This window comes from Tachypleus tridentatus, chromosome 4 (assembly GCF_004210375.1).
Source record: "Tachypleus tridentatus isolate NWPU-2018 chromosome 4, ASM421037v1, whole genome shotgun sequence".
Classification (NCBI taxonomy): Eukaryota; Metazoa; Arthropoda; class Merostomata; order Xiphosura; family Limulidae; genus Tachypleus; species Tachypleus tridentatus.
Genome location: NC_134828.1, coordinates 43,470,397 through 43,490,669, shown reverse-complemented (window position 1 = coordinate 43,490,669; position 20,273 = coordinate 43,470,397). Strand labels below are relative to the sequence as shown.

Sequence of the window (20,273 nt, the reverse complement as noted above, 5' to 3'; positions counted from 1 at the left end):
AAGGTATACAGGCCAACCAGAATAGTTAATAACTATATATCTATAGGTCAACTGAATCCAAATGTTTATACAGTTTAGTTTTTCTAACTACTGATAAAGCATACTTTTTGATAACTTACTACGTGTAACTTCATTTTCCTACACATTTGGGAATCTTAATAATTTACTCAAAGCTACTGCGCAAGAACCATACAGCCCACAATGCATCACTGTAATACAATAGGAAAATACTATTTTCATACAGAAATAAACATTTCTTGTCCCACTACTAATATTATCAAGCCATGTTCCCCCATAGTAATCATCAAGCCACAAATATTACCAGAACATGTTCTTTCTCAGTGCTCATCAAACTAGAAATATTAGCAGAGCATTCCCACTCACAGTGTTCATCAAATTACAAATATTATTAAGATATGATCTCAACAATGCTCATTATACTTAAAATATTATCATCATGACACATCTCTCACACTGCTTGTTGAACAAAAATATTATGACATATCCAAAAATCACCAAATACTACAAGCAGTTGGTATGATGTAAATAAACTTTTCATCTCTTTTAACTAAAATTTCAGGACAACTGGCTTATGACAAGGAACATATTTTAATGACTTCAACAGCTTATCTTGTACTTGCTTACAACTAAGGACAGAAAATAAGGGACAAAGAAAGTTGACAAGATTAGTTTTTAATGAACTAAATGAAACACAAAGTTTTTTGTTTAAATTAACTATTACATTATGTTCCTTTGGTTGTCTTTTGTGTGTGTGTGTCAAATACTTTACTGGTTATAAAATGATTCAATTTCCATCAATTTACTTTACATCATTATTTTTACTGATTAAATAAAATCGCTTGTAACATACTGAAGATTACCAAATCAGAAGGCCTTACTTTGTAAAACAACCTTATTAACTCATTACTTTTCTTGTTACCAAGGTGCAGTTGTATGCCAGTATAGAAATGACTTTAAACTAACCATCCCAGTTCTGCTCTTCTTCTGGGTTGGTCAATTCTGAATCTTGTCTTGGTGGAAGAGAATCTCGAAGCAAATTCCTAGTGTAAGAAAAACTTTCTTCTGTGTATAAATCTCTGACTTCCTGATCCTTTGTAATTTCTTCAACTTCTTGCTGTACAGAACCTGTTTCTTGACAAACTGGAATGGTCACGGGAACCTGAGAAAAATAATCTTACTTAAAAAACTGTTACAGCTGTTTAAAACAATTTTATACTAGAATCATTAGAAGAAAATACAATAGTCCATGTTATTACCTTGCCTATACATCCTGAGTACTTAATATTGTAATTATTAAACAATTTTGAAACAACTTTAAAAATCTACTGAAGCCATGTACATTATTAACAACTTATTATCACATCCTTTCACATTAGTTCTTCTGTAAATTTTATTGAAATTTAATACACAAATACATATAGAAAGAGAGAAAGAACCTTGACAAGCATTTGTTTTTGGAACTCTTACATGTTCAGGGTCACTGACCGCTACTGGTTCTTCTACTCTGTATGGTTCTTGAGGAATTCTGACTGGGGGTTTTGCTGTAGCATTACCAATCATCTGTCCAGCACAAGAATTTTTTTCAAATATGGCCTTTGCATTGACTGTTCTCTGAGATATCAGAGCTTGAGCTTCCTGTATAAACCAAAAGTAAGTTACTGATTTGGAAACCACTTTGTCTTATTACACCAGAGAAACACACTCCTATCAAACCACATATTTTAATGATGTCATCTTTGTGGATATACCACAGCAACGAGACATTACATTAGCAAGTTTTAATTAGATCTATTACATATGTACTATTAGTACTATGCTTGAATGGCTGATCCTTATAATTTTTTCTCTCTTTTTCAGATAGCACTGCTTTTAATACTTTTTTTTTAATACCAGTTAAAGTATTCAATTCTATGCAGACAGCCAATATTTGTGATTCTTCTACCCTATGAACTACAGAAAAGTAATATGTATAAATGAAATTCCTTATGTTAAACTTAACAACATGAGCTGAAGCTTGTTGATCAACCTCATTCACATAAGAGACTTCTTGGTGAAGAACTTAAACTAAAGCAATAAACCAAACAATTGACACATTTAGAGAAAGTTTTTTAAAAATAAATGAAATATTGCCTTTTGAATCAGAGACACTGAATAGTATAGAGGATAAGTTTGAATTATAATTTACAATCTGATACCAAATTGCTGACATAAATTCATAAAATAGCAGTTCAATAAAATTTTGAATGCAAGTAATCAAATGTGATGACATGGCATTTGATCCATGACCCATCATGAAATAGTTAATTCAATTTTTAATGCAACTCAGTAAAAACTTGTGACATGCATAGAAATGGATGCATGTAAGTTAAATTACAGAAACATATATATCAATTTATGTTTTCATGACTTAACATCATGTCTGTATTCATAAAAACCTTAAAAACAGACATATGAACAACAAAATGCAGTTGAAAATATAAATCACAGATTTCAGCACATAAGTAATTGTGTGTTCCCAGTCCTGAAAGGACATAAAACAATATCAAAACGTAAACTGATGTTTCAAAAGTATTCACTTTTCTATACTATGACTTCAATATTTAGGCATGAATTATTATATTTCAAGATAAATAAATATTGTGTAACGTATATGTAACTTTAAAAAATATTTGAGCTAACCCAGCTAAATGTTTACTACAATTATATTGCATTACACATATAAAAAAGCAGCAGTTTTAAATGTTCAGAAAATGTTCAAAAGCAATTTTCCTTAGTTTTTTAAAAATAATTACAACTTGTTTCATACTCGGGTAATAGAAAAACATCTTTGATACACTTAAATAAGAAAGTAGAGTTATTTATGAATTACTCTTCAGAGACATGGCAGTAAAGTCATAGAGCTCTGGTTGTGAAAAGTTTGACAAAATAACCTTATTATATTTAAAATTATACAAAAAATAATAATATACTTATCATGTAACAAACCAGACTACTTATGTTCCAAAAAATAAATACCAAAAAGCCTTGATATAAAATGTTTTATGAATATAGATGTAGAAAAACAGAAACATTGTAAAGGTAAGAGGAATGGATATATATTTTTTTAATTTTGGAAATTATTTACCCTGAAATTACATTAGGTCAACTTTGTTAGAAAATATTTTTTTTAATTGCAAGCTTTCTTACATTACTACGCTGTCGTCTCATCTGTTCACTTCTGTTCCTTCGATCTTGTTCTTCTCTTGCATTTTCTTCGAGTTGCTTATCCTGCAGGATGTTTTAGATACAAGTTATTAATTTAAAAATTAGGAAATACAAAGAAATACACATTCTGGTCACCCCTAACATTGTCTAATAGTTTAAAAATGCTCTTGTAATGTCATATGCCTCACTGAAAACCAAATAAGAACTAAACAATGCTTAAAAAGAAATGAAATCAATGAAGAAAATTCAGTAAACCTTCTTATGTATACATATTTAACACACTATCCTCCCTAAACTACAGTTCAAAATTCATCAGAACTGAGAAACAGCCAGAAAAAAGGAAGCATTACTTAACATCACATAAAAATAACCAATCAATGGCATGATAATCAAAATTATAACTGAAATGTTAAGAATGGAATTTGAAAATTTTAAGTAGTGTAGTAAATTTTGTTTTGATGATACAGAAGTTTTATTTTCAAATATTTTTATTAACTACCACTGTAAATAACTTGACTGGTTGCAAAGTAATAACTGAGACAAATTTTCAGCTACCAGACTTGGTAGAGATAATAAATGCAAATTATCTTAATTTTTCTGGTCTCTTTGAATAAATAGAGCATATACATAATCTTAGAATATTTATGCATAAGTGTGTGTACAGAAAGGAATAATATGAAGAAAAATCCAGAACAGCAATAATGAATTGATTGAAAGAAAAGCAATATTCTTAAATCAAACTTGTTTTAAAATAGTTTATAAAGAGCAAAGAACAAAACAATTTATCACAAATGTGCTAAGTTTAAACAAATCATATAGAACAGATCGAGTTATTGCTCAATAGACTCTATAACTGTTTTGTTCACTTGCCAGAATTTGCCACGCTATTGGGGTTTGTAATTGAACAATGTGTTATACTTTTCATATATCCATTAAAAACTACATGCAAATGACACATGTAGCTCATGTTTATGATAATTAGCTTATTCTAAAATCATTTTTGTAATAAATATATCAATGTGTAGCTTAACCCTTTCACAACGGATCACAAGTCAAAGTCCGTGTCATCGAGTTAGTTGATGTGCATTAAACATTTTATTGAACTACTATTTTATGAATTTATGTCAATAAGTTTGGAATCAAATTGTAATTATGTTTCAAACTTTAATATTATATATAATTTAATTTCTTAATTTAAAAGTAAATATTAAAAGAACACATCCAAATATAGATTTTAGTGAGTTGTATGGTATGTTAAAAGCAGCACTGTTTAAAATTAGGTTTTTTTATGTCAAAATACTAAGTTTTTAGTTTTGTACAAATTAGAGACACAAATTACCAATATTAACAAGCTAGAGTATAAAATAATTGCTCATATTTTTATTTTGCTGAGATATGTCTAATGTACTGAATCAAACACAGTAGCCATATTCACCTCTTTCAATTATTGGAAACAGTTCCTTATATACACTTACTTCTATATATGACATGTGCATAACAAATCAACAGCTTAGAATGTTCCCAAAGTGGTTTTTCCCTACCATCTTAATATTTGAAAATGCACCAGATGTTTTTCAATCCAAGATTTCATAGAGATAGGTTGTGCCTTTAGTCAGCTTGAAGTTTCATATTTTTTAAAATCTAAATAAATTTTAGTTACTAAGCTTAAAAATTACAATGGAATTCTATGGTATTAGTGTAGTTATTTATGATTTTTTTAGTTAGTCAACTTATATAAAACCTAAAAACAATTTGTTTGATATCTTCAGTGTGAGAAATTTTAAAAGACTTAACAACTTATGTCCAGCATCAACTGAGTACAAAGGTCACAGCAAGAAGAGATAATTGTTTGCTATACTTCTTGATTTATTGTTCAATATTTAGGAAAAACAGGTTTAATAATCTATTTCTAAATGTTAATAATCTATACAGATATATAATGCATAATAATTGAAATATGATTCTATATTACAAAATACCACTCCACTAAAACAGAGCCAACACATGGAAAATTAAAGATCAGTTTTATATTACTGGATACACGAGTGCAAGTGCACCGTGTCAAAGCAAGTTATATAATGTTAGCTGGGCATGAGTGGAAGGCCAATATAATAAAAAATAATAACTATGTATGTAAATATATAACATTACGAGACTTAAGCTACTTAGACTAAACATTTGTATTTTTGTGTTATAACAGAGATGCCAACTATTTTAAATGACTGAGAGTAATGATTGTAGACAGAGCCCTTTCACAGTTTTAGTCCTTTTAGATTTGCCAGAAACAAGACAATCTGGTGAATGAGGCCTCTTTTTTTCCAGCTTGTGAATGATCGCATTGGTGTTTCTATGCCACTTAGAAAACGAGAAATACCCATCTACGCGAGCACAGATTGGCTGACAAGCACTGATGACATAACTATGGATTCCCCCACGTACCCAGTATGGAGAAGCATCGCACTCAAACTATTGGTAGATGTCGGAGATACAAATATTTTTATTATTTCAAGCACAAACTTGATTATCACAAGTAGCCATTTGGACTATGTCTTTTATTTATTATCAAAATTTATTTGTATCTCACTAGAAATTTTCTTTTCACCCCTTTCAAGTCCTGGGGGAACAATTTATTACTTTATTGTATAGGCCTATATAATATATAATAATTTGGGAGTTGCAACAAGTCATAATATTTGTCTGTATGAGCATATAGTCGTAATGTATACACCAAAATCGTAATGATTACGCTCAAATCATAATTTATAATTATTTCTTAATTTTTTTATGACAGTTTCAAGGTTGGTCAAGTGGCAGATGCCACATGGTTAGTGTGTAGAAAATAACATAAAATATGAAGTATTATTGAAAACAAACATTTGAAATGTATTTCGGTGGTCTTAGAGATTTTGGGGATGAAGAATAGTTTTCTTAATCATAACATGAAATTGCTTTGCATTCATGCTAATAATGGAACAGGCTCTATTTTTGCAAATAAATCTTTAGTAAACATATTTCAGTAAAAAAACCTGTTTTTTTGTGTACAAAATACTTGTAATCTTTACTAAAAATCTACCAAATTTTGTGAAGATATACATGCTGTATCAAAAGTGCAAATACTTAACATGCATAAATGTGTCAACAAACTCATATATTACATGAAGTAAAAGGGTTAATCAATCTTTTAGTTTAAGAGATTTCTCAGCTTATGAAATTTAAACAACCAATCTTTATTCTTTACAACATAAATTTGAAAATACCTGTAACATAAAAAATTACACACCCACTGAAGTCTTTCAGCTTCCGATGTTTTTAAAGCATTTTCTACATTTTTCTCTGCTTCTCTGACTTTGTTGATAGAAGAAGTACGTTCTTTCACTAACTGTTCTCGTGCCTGAGCTTCTCGAAGCTATGAGATGAGCAGAAAATTAGTCAGCTCTGACAACTAATGCAGTATAAATCCTAAAAACTTATTTGTAAATGTCAAAAGTCATATGTGCTTCAATTTCACTTTACTTGAAATCAGTGATAAAAAAAATGCAGAGAATTACAAGAAAAAAAATGAAGGCATTAAAACTGAACAAAATGCTTGATTGGTTTCAAAAGGTAAATAATGTTTTTTCTGCTCCTGAAGAAAAAAGTTCATTCTGCTTAGGAGTTAGAAATTTTTAACTTGCTTTACATTTTAGTAGGATTAACCCAAAGTGTCAAACATTCAATCTATTATGATAAAAATCATTACTTAAATAGATTATTCCTTTCAGAAATAAAATACTGTATTTAATAAATGATGTAGTAACATAGGATTTTAAACAAGTATTTGACAGATGAAAAAAGTATGGATTAGTATATTTTGTAAGTTAAAATGCTACATCTAACAAACAACAGATGTTTGACTCCACCAGTTATAGTACATTATACGGAGGAAAAAAGGGCAGTTAAATAGCTCTATAGGCATTGCCAAAACCACACATTCTTCCAAATAATTGTACTATATGACATGTCAGTGCAAAAACTGTTTTACTGAATATCCTATAAAAGAAATTATGCTAAGCAAAACTCATCATTCAGTATTGTTCAGAGCTTGAATTTACACTTCTTGGTGAAAGTGAATATTCTATATCTTAATCAAATATGCAGCCATTTTTGTCAAGCAATCTCCAGCACACATTACAATACTTAGTTTCTAATATGAGCCTGTTTTATTTCTTCTTGAAAAAATAATATAAGAATTTTTTGCTAAAAATTTTTTTTTTGAAAATATTTGATTTTATGCCTAATTAAATGATTAAATTTAAAAATAACTATTATTTTCAGGTGACAAGTAGTTCATGCTTATTTTGAAATACTTTTAAATTATGCTGTCTGGTGTTTTTTAATATTAACTATCACCTACCCATCCCTATCTAAAAAATAACTATGAACACCTACAAATTAACCTACAACAATGAAAGTAAGCAACGTAAATGAAGATCTTAACACTCTTATCATACACCTATTTTCACTGAACTAAAACTCCATGCAGTGGGAAGATTGTTACAATTATTCTAATAACAAGTTAATTGCCTCTCTTTCCTTTCTCTCTTGTTCAAATCTAGCCTTTGCTGAATCTGCTTTTAGCTTATCTTCTGTAACTCTCTTCTGTTCTTCTTCCTATAAAATTCAAAATAATCATGAAACAACAACACACACACAAAGAAATTTGGACAAGTATGATTAATCCATGTTTATATTTTATTCCAAAGAGGCCATAATTTATATTTCAGATGATAATGAATTTAAAAATATGCCACATATAAGCAAGGCCAATATTTAAATAGTATAAATGTACCTATATAACACACATACTATTCAAAATGAAAGTTACAAAATCCTATCCATAAAGCTCTAACTCCATTGTAAAACACGTACTTAAAGATTACCATCTATTATATAAAGCAATCTTTGGTCATAAAAGACAAGTTAACTCCATAGCTAACTAAAGATATGTACAAGCCAGGGAAAATACTACTTTTCCTTGAAAATATAGACCATAATTGTATTTTAAACATAAAAACAAAACAACACTTTTTTATATTAAATTGTATTTTAAAATTATCTCACCTGCTCCTTCAACCAGAACTTCTCTCGTTCTGTAGGGTTGATCTCCCTCTCTGGTTGTATTCTTTTGTAATTGGTACCCTAAAATAAGAAGTTAGATAAGTCCAACCCTTTAAGTTTCACTCCAATATAAAATCCACATCAACACCTCCATAACACTGCTTCATAAAAAATTAAAACATTAATTACAGCTGGGTGATTAATGAAATTTGCTAAGTGATCTTTTACTGGGCTCATTAATTATTTTCTCATAAGATTTGGAAAGTTGGAATACTTCAAAACAGTAATAACAGACAACTAATTGTGATTAGTTGATTATTTTCATGACATTAATTAATTATATTTATGTGATACTAATCTTGGGGTTGATTTTAAGGAAATTTCTAGGTTGTCTTTCAAACAACTTCTAATACATAGACCTTTCAAAGACAACCAACTATGAAAATATTGATGTAAGAACACCCTAACAAAACCCCAATTTTTAAAAAATACAATTAATGTTTAGTTGGCAATTTTGCATCTTTATTCAACTAATATTTGATGCCTTATTTCTCAGGAACTTTCAATACATCAGAAGAAAAAAACCCAAACTTGCTAATAGTGCAGACAATAGTTTGTAAAATGTTTAATGTTTTTGCATCAATTCAACATACAAATTAAACAACGAAGTAAGATTTAGTCAAGCATGCAATGTTTAAGTTAAAGAACCCATGTAAGTTTTCTCTTCCTACTACTTACAACTGGAGATGTATTTTCAACAGGTTCCGATCTTTCCTTAAAGTTGAACTTAGACGCTGTTGATTTTGAGAGTCTTTCTAAAATTACAGGAGGATCAACATCTTCTTCAGTTCGAGCATTAATTGTAAGGTGGGCACCCTGAAATTGTAAATCCACCTTACTTATTAAAACCAGGAAAAGTTTTATTGGTAAAATTAAAATTCTGGAAAATAAAACAGAAAACTGTACAATACACTCATATATTTCTTGATTTCTATTACTTAAACAAACAGAGAAAACACTAAATTGTTCATTTTCCTAATGTTTCCGTTTCTGGTAGTAACAGAGAAAACACTAAACTATGTTTATGTTTATAGTTTTTTTTTCTGATAGTGACAGAGAAAACATTAAAATAAGTTCAGGTGTTCAGTTTTCCATGTCTGGTAGTATAAGAGAACACACCAAACTATGTTTTTGTTTCTAGTTTTTTTGGTTTTTGTTATCATCAGAATAAACACTAACCTATGCTAATGTTTATAATGTTCTGTTTCTTAAAGTAATGGAGAAAATGCTAAATGATATTTATGTTTCTAGTTTTATTTTTCTGATAGTAACAAAGAAAATACTAAACTGTTTTCTTGTGTCCATGCTTTTTTTCTTTACTCCCATTAATAAAGAAGTAAATTAGTTGAATGTGTCAGCTGTTACCTGCCAGTGATGATAACTTATACTTGTTTTAAGCAGATGTACTGACTCAAAAGACAGACATATTCTGAATATCAAATAATTATAATTGAATACACACTTATACATAAAATTCATAAGTAATAGCACTACTATATTTTTATATACTTCAAAACATTTTTAGGAACCATTTCAGTTGCATTTAATTCAAAACATGAATTACAAAATAAGGAAAAAAACAAGCAGAGTTTACCTTTTATGATAAGAATACAAACCTTGAAGAAATTGGTTATGTCATGTATATGATTAGCACAACAGCCTTTTCTAGACATTGGGGCACCTTCTCCTTGCTAAATAGACACATAAGACAAGAAGAATTACTGACCCTTTGAAAATGAAGAGTGGAAATTAATCAGAAAAAAGGAACAAACCAATTGGATAAGATCACAATGACAATACACAAGAAAAGTATTCTAGCATTTCTGAGAATTTCTTAAGCACTTTTTTTTGTAGTTGTATTTTAATTTTCTGTTGTTGAATGAGCATGTATTCGCAGTATGATTCTGAGAAAAGAAAACTCATTTACACGCAATAAAACTTATGAATAAAGCATTTACAATAACCAAAGCATGCATAAAAAGCATTTTCAACTATCAAAACTTACAAATAAAATATTTTTATAATCAAATAAGTAATAGAGGAGGACAATTAATATAATTTGTGTCATATAAAATAACTGATTAATCAAAATTGAAATTAAATGAATTAATATCTCAAAAATAATTAACTAGTGCTTCATACTATTTCAAATATCCAGTAAACAAAATTATGATCACATCAATTAATGTCATGAAAATAATTAACTGATCATAATTAGTGTTTTCCAATATGCCAACTATTGTGAGTTTGCATTATTATTTTAATTAATTCAAGTTTGTTATCTTAACTAATTAAAGTCAGAACTTGAGCAAGTAATCAAAATAAGTTTCTGGTTATAACTGTTTTCAACTAAGTAACTGAACTACTATGTTTGTTTGTTGCAAGACAGAAAGCTACACAGTGGGCTATCTCTGCTCTGTCCACTGCAAGTACTGCAACCTTATACAGTTGTTGTTACATTAAGAAAGATCAGAAATGAAACTCTCTTGGTTATCATGACAAATTATATTTGCAACACAATGTTCATTATGGTTATACTTACAAAACAAAAAACAAGTGTACACAAAAGTGTCTGTAGAGTCTTTTAATATCACTATATTCTTTAGAATATTGAGACATCCTAATATATATTAAAATCAATAGAAACAGTTAAAATGTGACAAAAAAGAAATAAATACACAGTAGAAGAAAACAGAAAAAATGGAACTTTTTTCCATTAGGATAGAAATGTTCTCTCTTCTGGTATTTATATATTCATTTTTTCACTACAGCCTACCTTAAGTATTTATTCTGATTTTAATCCACAGGTTTAGGTTTAAATACTACAATGTGTGAAAGACTGTCTGGAAAGAAACTTTACAAATCCTATGATATTTCTTCTTTTATAGTTTGGATAAATCAGTTATGGGAAGTTTATTTTTTATAATTTGGAATAATGACATCAGAAAACTGACTTGGCTATCAAAGATGTGACTAATACAAACTCTGGGTTTAATGACTTTTATTCCTTTTGGGACAAATATTTTTAAAACATGAACAATAACAATTTTTTTATTATGCAAACATACCACATCTTTTAGAATTTGTATATTACCTTATTCTGAACATGAAATTATTAACTTATTGCTTCATTAACTTCAGATTCATGCAGGATCACAACAAAAGGTTGAGCAACACTTTCAGCATATACCCATTAATCTGCATAAAATGTAATAACTGGTAAAGAAGAAATTTTATTTATTGTGTGACAAAAGAAGAAATTTCAGTTGGTCTTACTATGCCTACATAATAGGTTCTGAATGAATTCATAAAAAAATGTCAGTTAAAATAAGATGTATTTATTGTAAAGCTAAAAACCTGCCAGAATCCACTTCAACCCCATAAATCCATACCATTAACCTGATGCAAACTGGAAGGGGTTGGAGGGAAGCAATATGAAAAGGGGTTATTAGGAAGACATTTCTCTCTATGCTAATAGATAATTTAGGTTAATGCTTTACAATGTGACTAGAAATTTGATTTTCATATTTTAATTAAGAGCTTCTCAAACAGTAAAATGTACTAAGAGGATAACTAAGCAAATTTGAAAAAAAAAATGTATAAAACATTTTATGAATTTAAGTTTTTTATCAATATTCCACATACAAATTCCAACTTAAATGTATTAATGAAATAACATTTAAAGTTGAAAATCAGTAATATTATAATAAATAGGTATTATATGTTTTAATAATAACACTTTAAAACACACAGCTATGAATTTTAACATTTTACAACACTTAAAATGTATTTCTGATAGATGATCCTCTCTGTTTTAAGGAACAGGAAGTCAATGGTTCAAAGTAAGATAAGGTAAATGCATGGGAAACAACATGAAGGAACCAGACATATAGACTAGAAGAATGAGGAGAGTTAGGGATGAAACATTTACTGAAACAGGAAAACTGGAAAGTAGCCAAGAGTGCCATCCATCAGCCAGCAATAGTCCTGGTTGAAAAACCATTTGAAAAACAAAGATAGAAGGAACAGAAGGATAAGAAGGATTGATGCATAAACCAGCAGCATTAAATATGACACTTCTGCTGATAAATTTCTGAGGAGGAGGAGAACGGGCAAAAAGAATGGGACAAGAAGAATACATATAAAGAGAGTTCTTAATGTCCTGCAAGTGATCAGTTAAACTCACTCTGGTTTCATGGAATAAAGGAGAAAGCCAGAAGGCTCAGCAGAGAAACCACAATTGAGCAAGGCAATAAGGTAACACCAAAAGGACCAGAAAAGAAGTGTACCAAATGTGGGAAAGCACTTGAAAAAGAATACAAACAAAGAGAGTAAGCACAAAGGAGACTGAATCATTCCTGACTGAATGCATCTACCACCAGAGCTGAAGGATGCAGAACAGAAGACTTGAATAGGAGAAGCATGGTAATGTCGTAAGTGGCAAAGTCATTAATGTGAGAAGTTCCCAGGAAAGAGCAGAGCCATTAAAAAACATGAAGATTGGGTGATCACTCTGGAAAAGGAATCCAAAGAGAAATTCCATGCTACAAGATGCATGAGCACAACCCAAGGGTATAAAGAAATTACAAGAAAACTCAAGTCCCAAATAGATAGAGAACATCACAAAAGGAAGAGAAGGAGAGGATGGAGTTGTGAAAACAAAATTTTTCAAGGCCTATAAATGAAGCAGAGAAGGTTGTGTCCTGCTTAGATAAGAAGTGAAGATAACATCCAAATTAACCAGATACTGGGTAGACGTAAGAAGAAACCTCTTCAGCTTGATCAGTCAATTTAAACAAGCCATCTCCTAAAAAGCGTGTTGTCAGAGAAGTCCTACTGGGATGAAACTACAATAGATGAGTTATTTATATAATGGTGGAATCTCAATTCCAAGCTGTCAATTTGATGATCATAGGCACACCTGTGCAACAACAAAAAAAAACATATGAGACAAACATCAGATCACAAGGAGGAGGTTGAAACAAACAAATCTGAATGTGATGTACATACCAAAGGTAAATTCTGAATGCTGGAGAAATGGAAATGAGAAGGTAAGCATAAGAGATGTTACCTTAGCCATCTAAAACTCTGGATAAACAAAAACACAGAAGGGTGAGAAAACTCACCAAGATAAACTGAGGAAGGTCAAGAAACTGACAAAAACAGGACAGAATGATGACTGCCTAAAATCCATGTCCTCACAGGTGAGATTGAAAGGAAAAGTGAAATCCAAGTGCCAGCAGAAAGCCCAGATTATATGTAAGACTCCCTCCCACCCCTGCTGCACAATAGTCACCATATCCCCTGACAGACAAAGAAGCACATGATACCATTGTGGTAGTCTGTCCAGAGTAAACAAAGTCCAGATGCTCAGCAACATACAACACAGAAATAACTGTCTCTGTGTAATTCATGTTGTGGAAAATAATAGCCACAAAGGATGTAGAGGCAGAAGTTTTTGAAAATATTTCAATTTAACATAGATGTTGAGAAATTTTACAGGAAAAAAATGTCTCAGAACACTAGTGTCAAATCAAGGAGTGAGGATTGAATAATAATTATAGAGCATGGTTCAGCAACCTGTGGCTCAAAAACTACATGTAACTCTTTATAAATACTCCTCCCCCAAAAAAAAAAGTGTAAATTCTTATTTATCAGAAGAATATAAAAAGGTTAAGATTTAATCAGGGATACAGACAGAATGGTAACATAAATTTTCTTAATTTTTTGAACAATTGTTATTTATTTAAATAAAAAAACAGGATGCAGTTGCATTCTACATTCACTTGAACTTTGCACTGAAATTTTATAGTTCAACTATTTCTTTCCTTTCCACTCACAACCCTTTTGTACCCTCAATCCACCCAACCATCTTCTCCACCAGGTAGGAATCAGAATGTAGTTCTACATATCCTGAACCACCTCCAATTTCAGTCTTTGGTGTATTTTTCCCTATACCACGTTTCCTTGAACATCTGTTTCCTCATCCTCTTAGCATGTGTTTTTCTGTGTTGAACACTACAGGCTACTAGGTGATCTTGCCCTCAACCTTTTGTGTTTTTTATGTTCTATATTTTTTTTAACTCTTCTTCCATCTTGCTTTTGTTTCATTCCTTTTATATTCTTCACCCTCTCTTCTACCCGATTGGGATCTTAATGACCCCATCCCCCATTTGAGCCTATGGAGAATTGTTCCTTGTAACACCTTTCCTTGAAAACCTATTTCCTCATTCTTTTAGCATGTGGACATCATCAGTCTGATGCATTTGCCATCAGAGTTTTACACATCCTCTACAATTGCACCCACATCATACTCTAAGGCCTTTTTTCCCAAAACCTCAGAGGCTTATGAAGGTAATTTTGTATTAACCACTATTTCTCTACCCTCCACTTCTCATCTGTATTCTTGTTCCATTCAAAAATGACTCTTGTGCCTAATTTGAAATTTATGATATTATGTAGTGCATACTATTCCTTCTTGATTCCTATTCCTCACCCTTTATGATCCAGAATTCTTCCATATCTAGACACCTTTACTTACAGGTTGGATTTGCCAATTTATTACTTTGGCTTATTCTTACATAACCATCACCTTTTCCAGGTTTCTTCTCACCAGATACATCATTTCATCACATCCCTGGCTACTTGTTTTCATAATCCACTAGAGGAGATTATTAAGGTCAGCATGTGGACCATTCCTGACACTTTTATTTCCCATTATCTACATCATTTAGCTGTCTGCTCCTAAATCAAATTTTGTTTGCCTCCTGTTTCAGCCTTACATGCTATAGTGCAACTGTGAGAGGGTATATTTACTTCACTTATCAGTATTTCTATTGCTTTTTGTTTGATCCCACTCAGTTGCAATTGCTGCCTGTCCAGGTATACTTCTTAAATCCACACTGTACGGCCAATTAGGTAACTAATAGCCACCTTTAAGATGAGGTGTTCTGCAAGAACACTTGTAAGTTCTTACTCTCTGTGATATGCATCATAAACTAGTCTGTCCCAGATTGTAGCTCATGGACTGGCATGAATAGAGCAAAAGAAAATTGCTACCTTAAATAGAATTAAATAAATTAAGAATGGCCTGCTTTTAAAAATAGTTTCATAGTCACTCATTGCTCTTTTGCTGGTACAGCATTCTTATGGACTTTCCAATGCATTCCCCCAATTTATCCAATGCAGTACTGGAGTCCTTACTACTTACCAACTCCTAGAAACTGTGGTGGTAGACTATGGATACTACCTCCTAAGTGTGTTCAATACCACTCAGTTAATAGTAGGGTGGTGGTGTTCTGCCAATGTAAAACTCTTCTCCTACTGTGGACTGGAAGTGGAATACCAGATGCCACATGTTCATGGACTGGAGTTATGGTGTTGGAATAGAACTGGAAAAACCATCACAAGTCCTCACATGCATATCTTCTTTACAAATATGTCTCACTACATGGGTTCCCTTTAGACTTGTGATGAAGGAGTCTATCAACCAAAAGTGGGATTCTAGTTATTATAAAAGAAGGTACTTTTTGCCTACACATAGACTTGTGATGAAGGGGGCTTATCTAGGCCTTTTTGCATCAGTCTATCAACCAGGTCAAAGTGGGATTCTAATTATTATGAAAGAAGGTATTATTTTGCCTACACATAGAAATTGTATTTCTGATAAATACTTACTTCTTCCCCACTTCTGGTGTTTTGTTCTAAGTGCCTAATCTTGAAGTGAAGTTAGATTTTTGTAATCCTGTTGGAGACACATGTGCCAATAGAATGTGTTACACTCCTGTTGGTGAAGAGTTGTCACATGCTTTTACATGCTATAGTACAGCTGTACAATGTTAAATGTGTGGGGTGGAAGTGAGAGATAGGTAGGTATGTATTTCATGTTTATTGGCACAAAGCTACTAGGCTATCTGTGCCAAACAAGATATAGTATACTATAATAGTATATGGAAATGAAGGTAAAAATACATAAAATATGTAAAATTAAGACCTGCCATGAAGATTGAAGCATTAAGTTCAAACTTGCTGTCAGTTACCTGAAGTTGGCCTTTCCAGTTCTGAGTTCAGGTCAAAATCAAATTAAAATGTGTAAAAGAAATCATGCTAAAACAGTATATAGTCCAATAAGAACCTTAAATTAAGTTAAAAAAGACCAATGTGTCTTAAAAATGTAAAAGCATGAGTGAGGCAGCCAGTGTCGTAGGTGATAAAAATATGTTTAAAATGGTATCGTCGTTCTTGGTTGTAACTACGGCATGATAATAAAATATGTATGAGTGTGGCCTGAGTGCCACACAGACCACACATTGGTGCATCAGTACCAGATAGAAGGAAGTGGTGAGTTAAAAAACTGTGACCAATGCATAGCCTAGCCAAAACAACTTCCTCCCTTCAATCTTTACAGAAACAAGATGGCCAAAGAGCTAAAGAAGGCCTGACTTGAAAAAGCTTATTATTTCATTGCTCACTCCAGGTCTACTGCCAACAAGTGTACAGTCGGGTTTTGATAACTGGACCATAGTCCATGTATGAAACAGGGAAAGTGGTGATAGAGCCAGAACAGATGGACTTTGCCACTCTGTTAGCTAGCTCATTTCCACGAATACCAACATGACCTGGTATCCAAAAAACTGGACAGAGATAGATAATAGAGAGAGAGTGGAAATGAAAGTATCAAGGCTAGTGAAGAGCATAAAGAGGGCAGCATTAATCAAAAAAAGTTATTCTCTGAGAGAAGCAAGGTATCGTATCAGAATATTCCCCTGGCTCTTCAGAATACAAAATATCCAATACAAAAGTGTTAAGCCTAATGTGCACAACAATTCTAGAACTGCAGTAAAAGTTTCATTATTTTATTTTTCTTTATAAACTTGAAATTGTACTCCAATTCCTATTTTAGGTATATGATGTGTGTAAGACATCGAAAAATATAGATTAATTTTTGCTGGTCAATTGTCATCTTTAACCAGCAATTCATAAAACAAATGCTCTTGCCTGAGAAAAATATCACATGAGAATTTTTCATCATACCTTGAAGACAAAAGACAGAAATAAGGTGGAGAAATGGTAAACACTAAGATGTCATATTGCATGGTGAAAATTTCAATTACAAAACCTAATCGATCTTTGTGAGTCACTGTCCACAAGCAGTGTGCCCTCTGAACATGTATAAAAATTTATTTATTCCCAAGTTTACAAAGCTAATAAGTTCAGATAGTTTCTACAGTATGACAAGTTTTCTGGTTAACAAAATACATCTATTGTGATGTAAAATCAAGAGATATAAATCATAATAAATTGAGGACATCACAACAACATACTTTAAATTACAGATCCATCAACACTAGAAAGAAAGAGGAGTTCTTTCAACCCTTATTTTTACCAACGTGATGTTATTGTAAATAAAGATTACAAGCACTAAAATAACATTACCATTTTTTAAAAGAATGATATCTCAAAAGTAATAATCATGATTCACAACATCTGACATAGTAAACACTTATGTTATAAACCAGGAAGCTTACCCAGTTAATCAGGACAAACTTTGGCAAACTAGTATTAGGATCTGTTACTCTACAGAATGCATACATAATTTTCCCACTGTTCAGTTCATCAACAAGCTCCTCTAACCCATCATCTGTAACAAAATCATACATTTTCAAAAGATTAAGAATAGTAAAGCATTAGGATACAATTAACTATGCTGCTGCATGAATCTATCCTCATTGGTTTCTAAAACAGCTACAAAAAAATGCTATATTCAAGAGCATACCTATTTGTTTTTCTATGGAATAAACAAGAAGAGTGGTTATACCTGTGAACCATTTTCTACAAGATTATGACAGTTATTCCCCAACACAAAATATTTCAAGTGTGGAAGTAATAAAATTGATAATCTTAAACTTTGATATAACCTTTTAGTATAAGGAAAAACTACTTGACAATTTCTTGAGATCAAACAAAATTTCTGATAAAAACTACAACTTGGTAACAATGGCAGAAAAACACTTTGAAATAATGTATTTTATTATTTTGTGGTTATGGCACAGATATTACTGTTATGTGCTTAAAAATAACTTTTTTATTTCATAAAACAGCACACTGAATAGATTTCTATGATTAGATCCTACTTTCCATCTAGTTTACTGAAGGATTCTACACAGGGTCCAAAATGCTGTTTCTTAACCAGAAAGAGAAGGCAGACACACACCTCAGGAGACAATTCAACATGTCAATACACTACATAAACGTTTTACTACAACTGTGTATAAGGGAACAATGATTCTGCCAGTGACCACATACATAAAATTATATCTAGTCATTACAAATACACAAATTATTGACTTACCTCCTTTAGAAACAAGCATTAGGTTGTTGGTTTGTTTTTCATAGCCAAATAATGCCCTGAAGAAAAAAAGTAAGCACATATGTTAGAACTTAGACCATCAGATATCATAACCTTAATAATACAGTTTTAGGTGAAGAATCATCTTGGAGGATTCAGTAAAGTTTTATTATTCTAGTTTTAGCTTGTTTGAAGATGTTATGGTCAACTTATACTTAAAAACATGGACAAAGTTATTGAATTAGTTTTTGCTACTGCTCTCTAAAAGATGTCACTTTGAATATCAGTCATAATAAAGAGTTGTGCCAAAAAATCTAAAGAAATTCAAACATTAGGCCATTTTCATTTACTATGGCTACTGAAAAGAAAACTGAGATAGATTATCAACCTATTGCCTCTTTCAAGATGATGTTATGATGTTAGCTAAAACAAAGTTTCATCACAGTCCGACATAACAAACCAAAATCCTTAGCATTTTCTGACAAAAGCTGACTGCATTCAACATTATTTTATCTTACAGTTCCAGGTTTGTAAAATACTAGTGGATTTGATATCTCAAAACACAATTTAATTAAAATAATTTATAAAATTCCTAGCTATAATGATTTAACCCTAAAAAAGTAGCTTTTCATGATTAAAGCACAAACTCTTGAAGGAATGCATTTTTGTTCAGTTAGCTTGATTAAACAAGTAAAAATCTATCAATAGAATATTTCTTAACAATCTTTCCAGCATGACTGAAATAAAACCTACTCTCTCTCTACTGGGATAGGGTCCTATCTTGCACTTTCCATAAGTAAGCTTTCCTAAATCAAATATCACTTGATTAAATCTAGAAGTGATTTAAATAAAAAAATATCAATATTATGATTATTAGTACTCAGGTTTTTACATAACCATACTTATGACAACATTATCCCTGAAACAAAGCCTATAGTGACATCTTGGGTTAAGATGTTTCTTGTTTTACTATTCCAGTAATCTCTCGCTACCTTGAAAAATTCCTAGAATGAAAACTTACAGATAAAATTTTCCTGAAATCAAAATATTTTAATTACAATAAAAACAATGACAGTACATATCCCTATCAGTTTCAACCTGATCAGGAAACACACACACAAACTTAACATAAAATTTAAAAGGTCAAAATGGAACCTGTTAGTTCAATGGAAATATTCCATCTCCTTAAAAAAAAATTTCAGAAAATAAATTCCACTCTCATCAATACTTTCCTATAACTTTTTTTAACATTTGCTACATCCACTATATCTGAGAGACTTAAAATTTGGGTCTTGTTGTCTGTGAAGTGCCAAACAATTATGGATGAGGAGTACATGATTCATGTATTTATAAGACATGAATAGCAATTGATCAACTCGTCCTTTAAGGCTGTCTTAACATACCTATTGTTGCCAAAATCATTTCTCTCAACCTTTACTAATTCTTAGAATAAAGACCAACTGATACAATTTCCCAAAATCTCACACAATAATAATATCAAAAATTCCTTCTTAAACTACAGAAAACTGTTATCAGCCTTCAC

General features: G+C 31.1%; 1 protein-coding gene across 4 annotated transcripts in view; it reads right to left on the bottom strand.

The window, feature by feature from the left end:
- Positions 1 to 20,273, bottom strand: part of Abp1 (Actin binding protein 1) — a 37,024-nt gene that overhangs the window by 8,159 nt on the left and 8,592 nt on the right. For all 4 annotated transcript variants that reach the window (XM_076498072.1, XM_076498074.1, XM_076498073.1 and 1 more), the window contains 10 exons: positions 18,734 to 18,789; positions 17,910 to 18,022; positions 9,999 to 10,073; positions 9,061 to 9,198; positions 8,326 to 8,403; positions 7,789 to 7,875; positions 6,506 to 6,631; positions 3,208 to 3,288; positions 1,489 to 1,656; positions 985 to 1,180 (listed from right to left, as the gene is read on the bottom strand). In XM_076498072.1, coding sequence (XP_076354187.1) covers positions 985 to 1,180; positions 1,489 to 1,656; positions 3,208 to 3,288; positions 6,506 to 6,631; positions 7,789 to 7,875; positions 8,326 to 8,403; positions 9,061 to 9,198; positions 9,999 to 10,073; positions 17,910 to 18,022; positions 18,734 to 18,789 — 1,118 coding nt within the window. The remainder of the gene's footprint in view (positions 1 to 984; positions 1,181 to 1,488; positions 1,657 to 3,207; positions 3,289 to 6,505; positions 6,632 to 7,788; positions 7,876 to 8,325; positions 8,404 to 9,060; positions 9,199 to 9,998; positions 10,074 to 17,909; positions 18,023 to 18,733; positions 18,790 to 20,273) is intronic.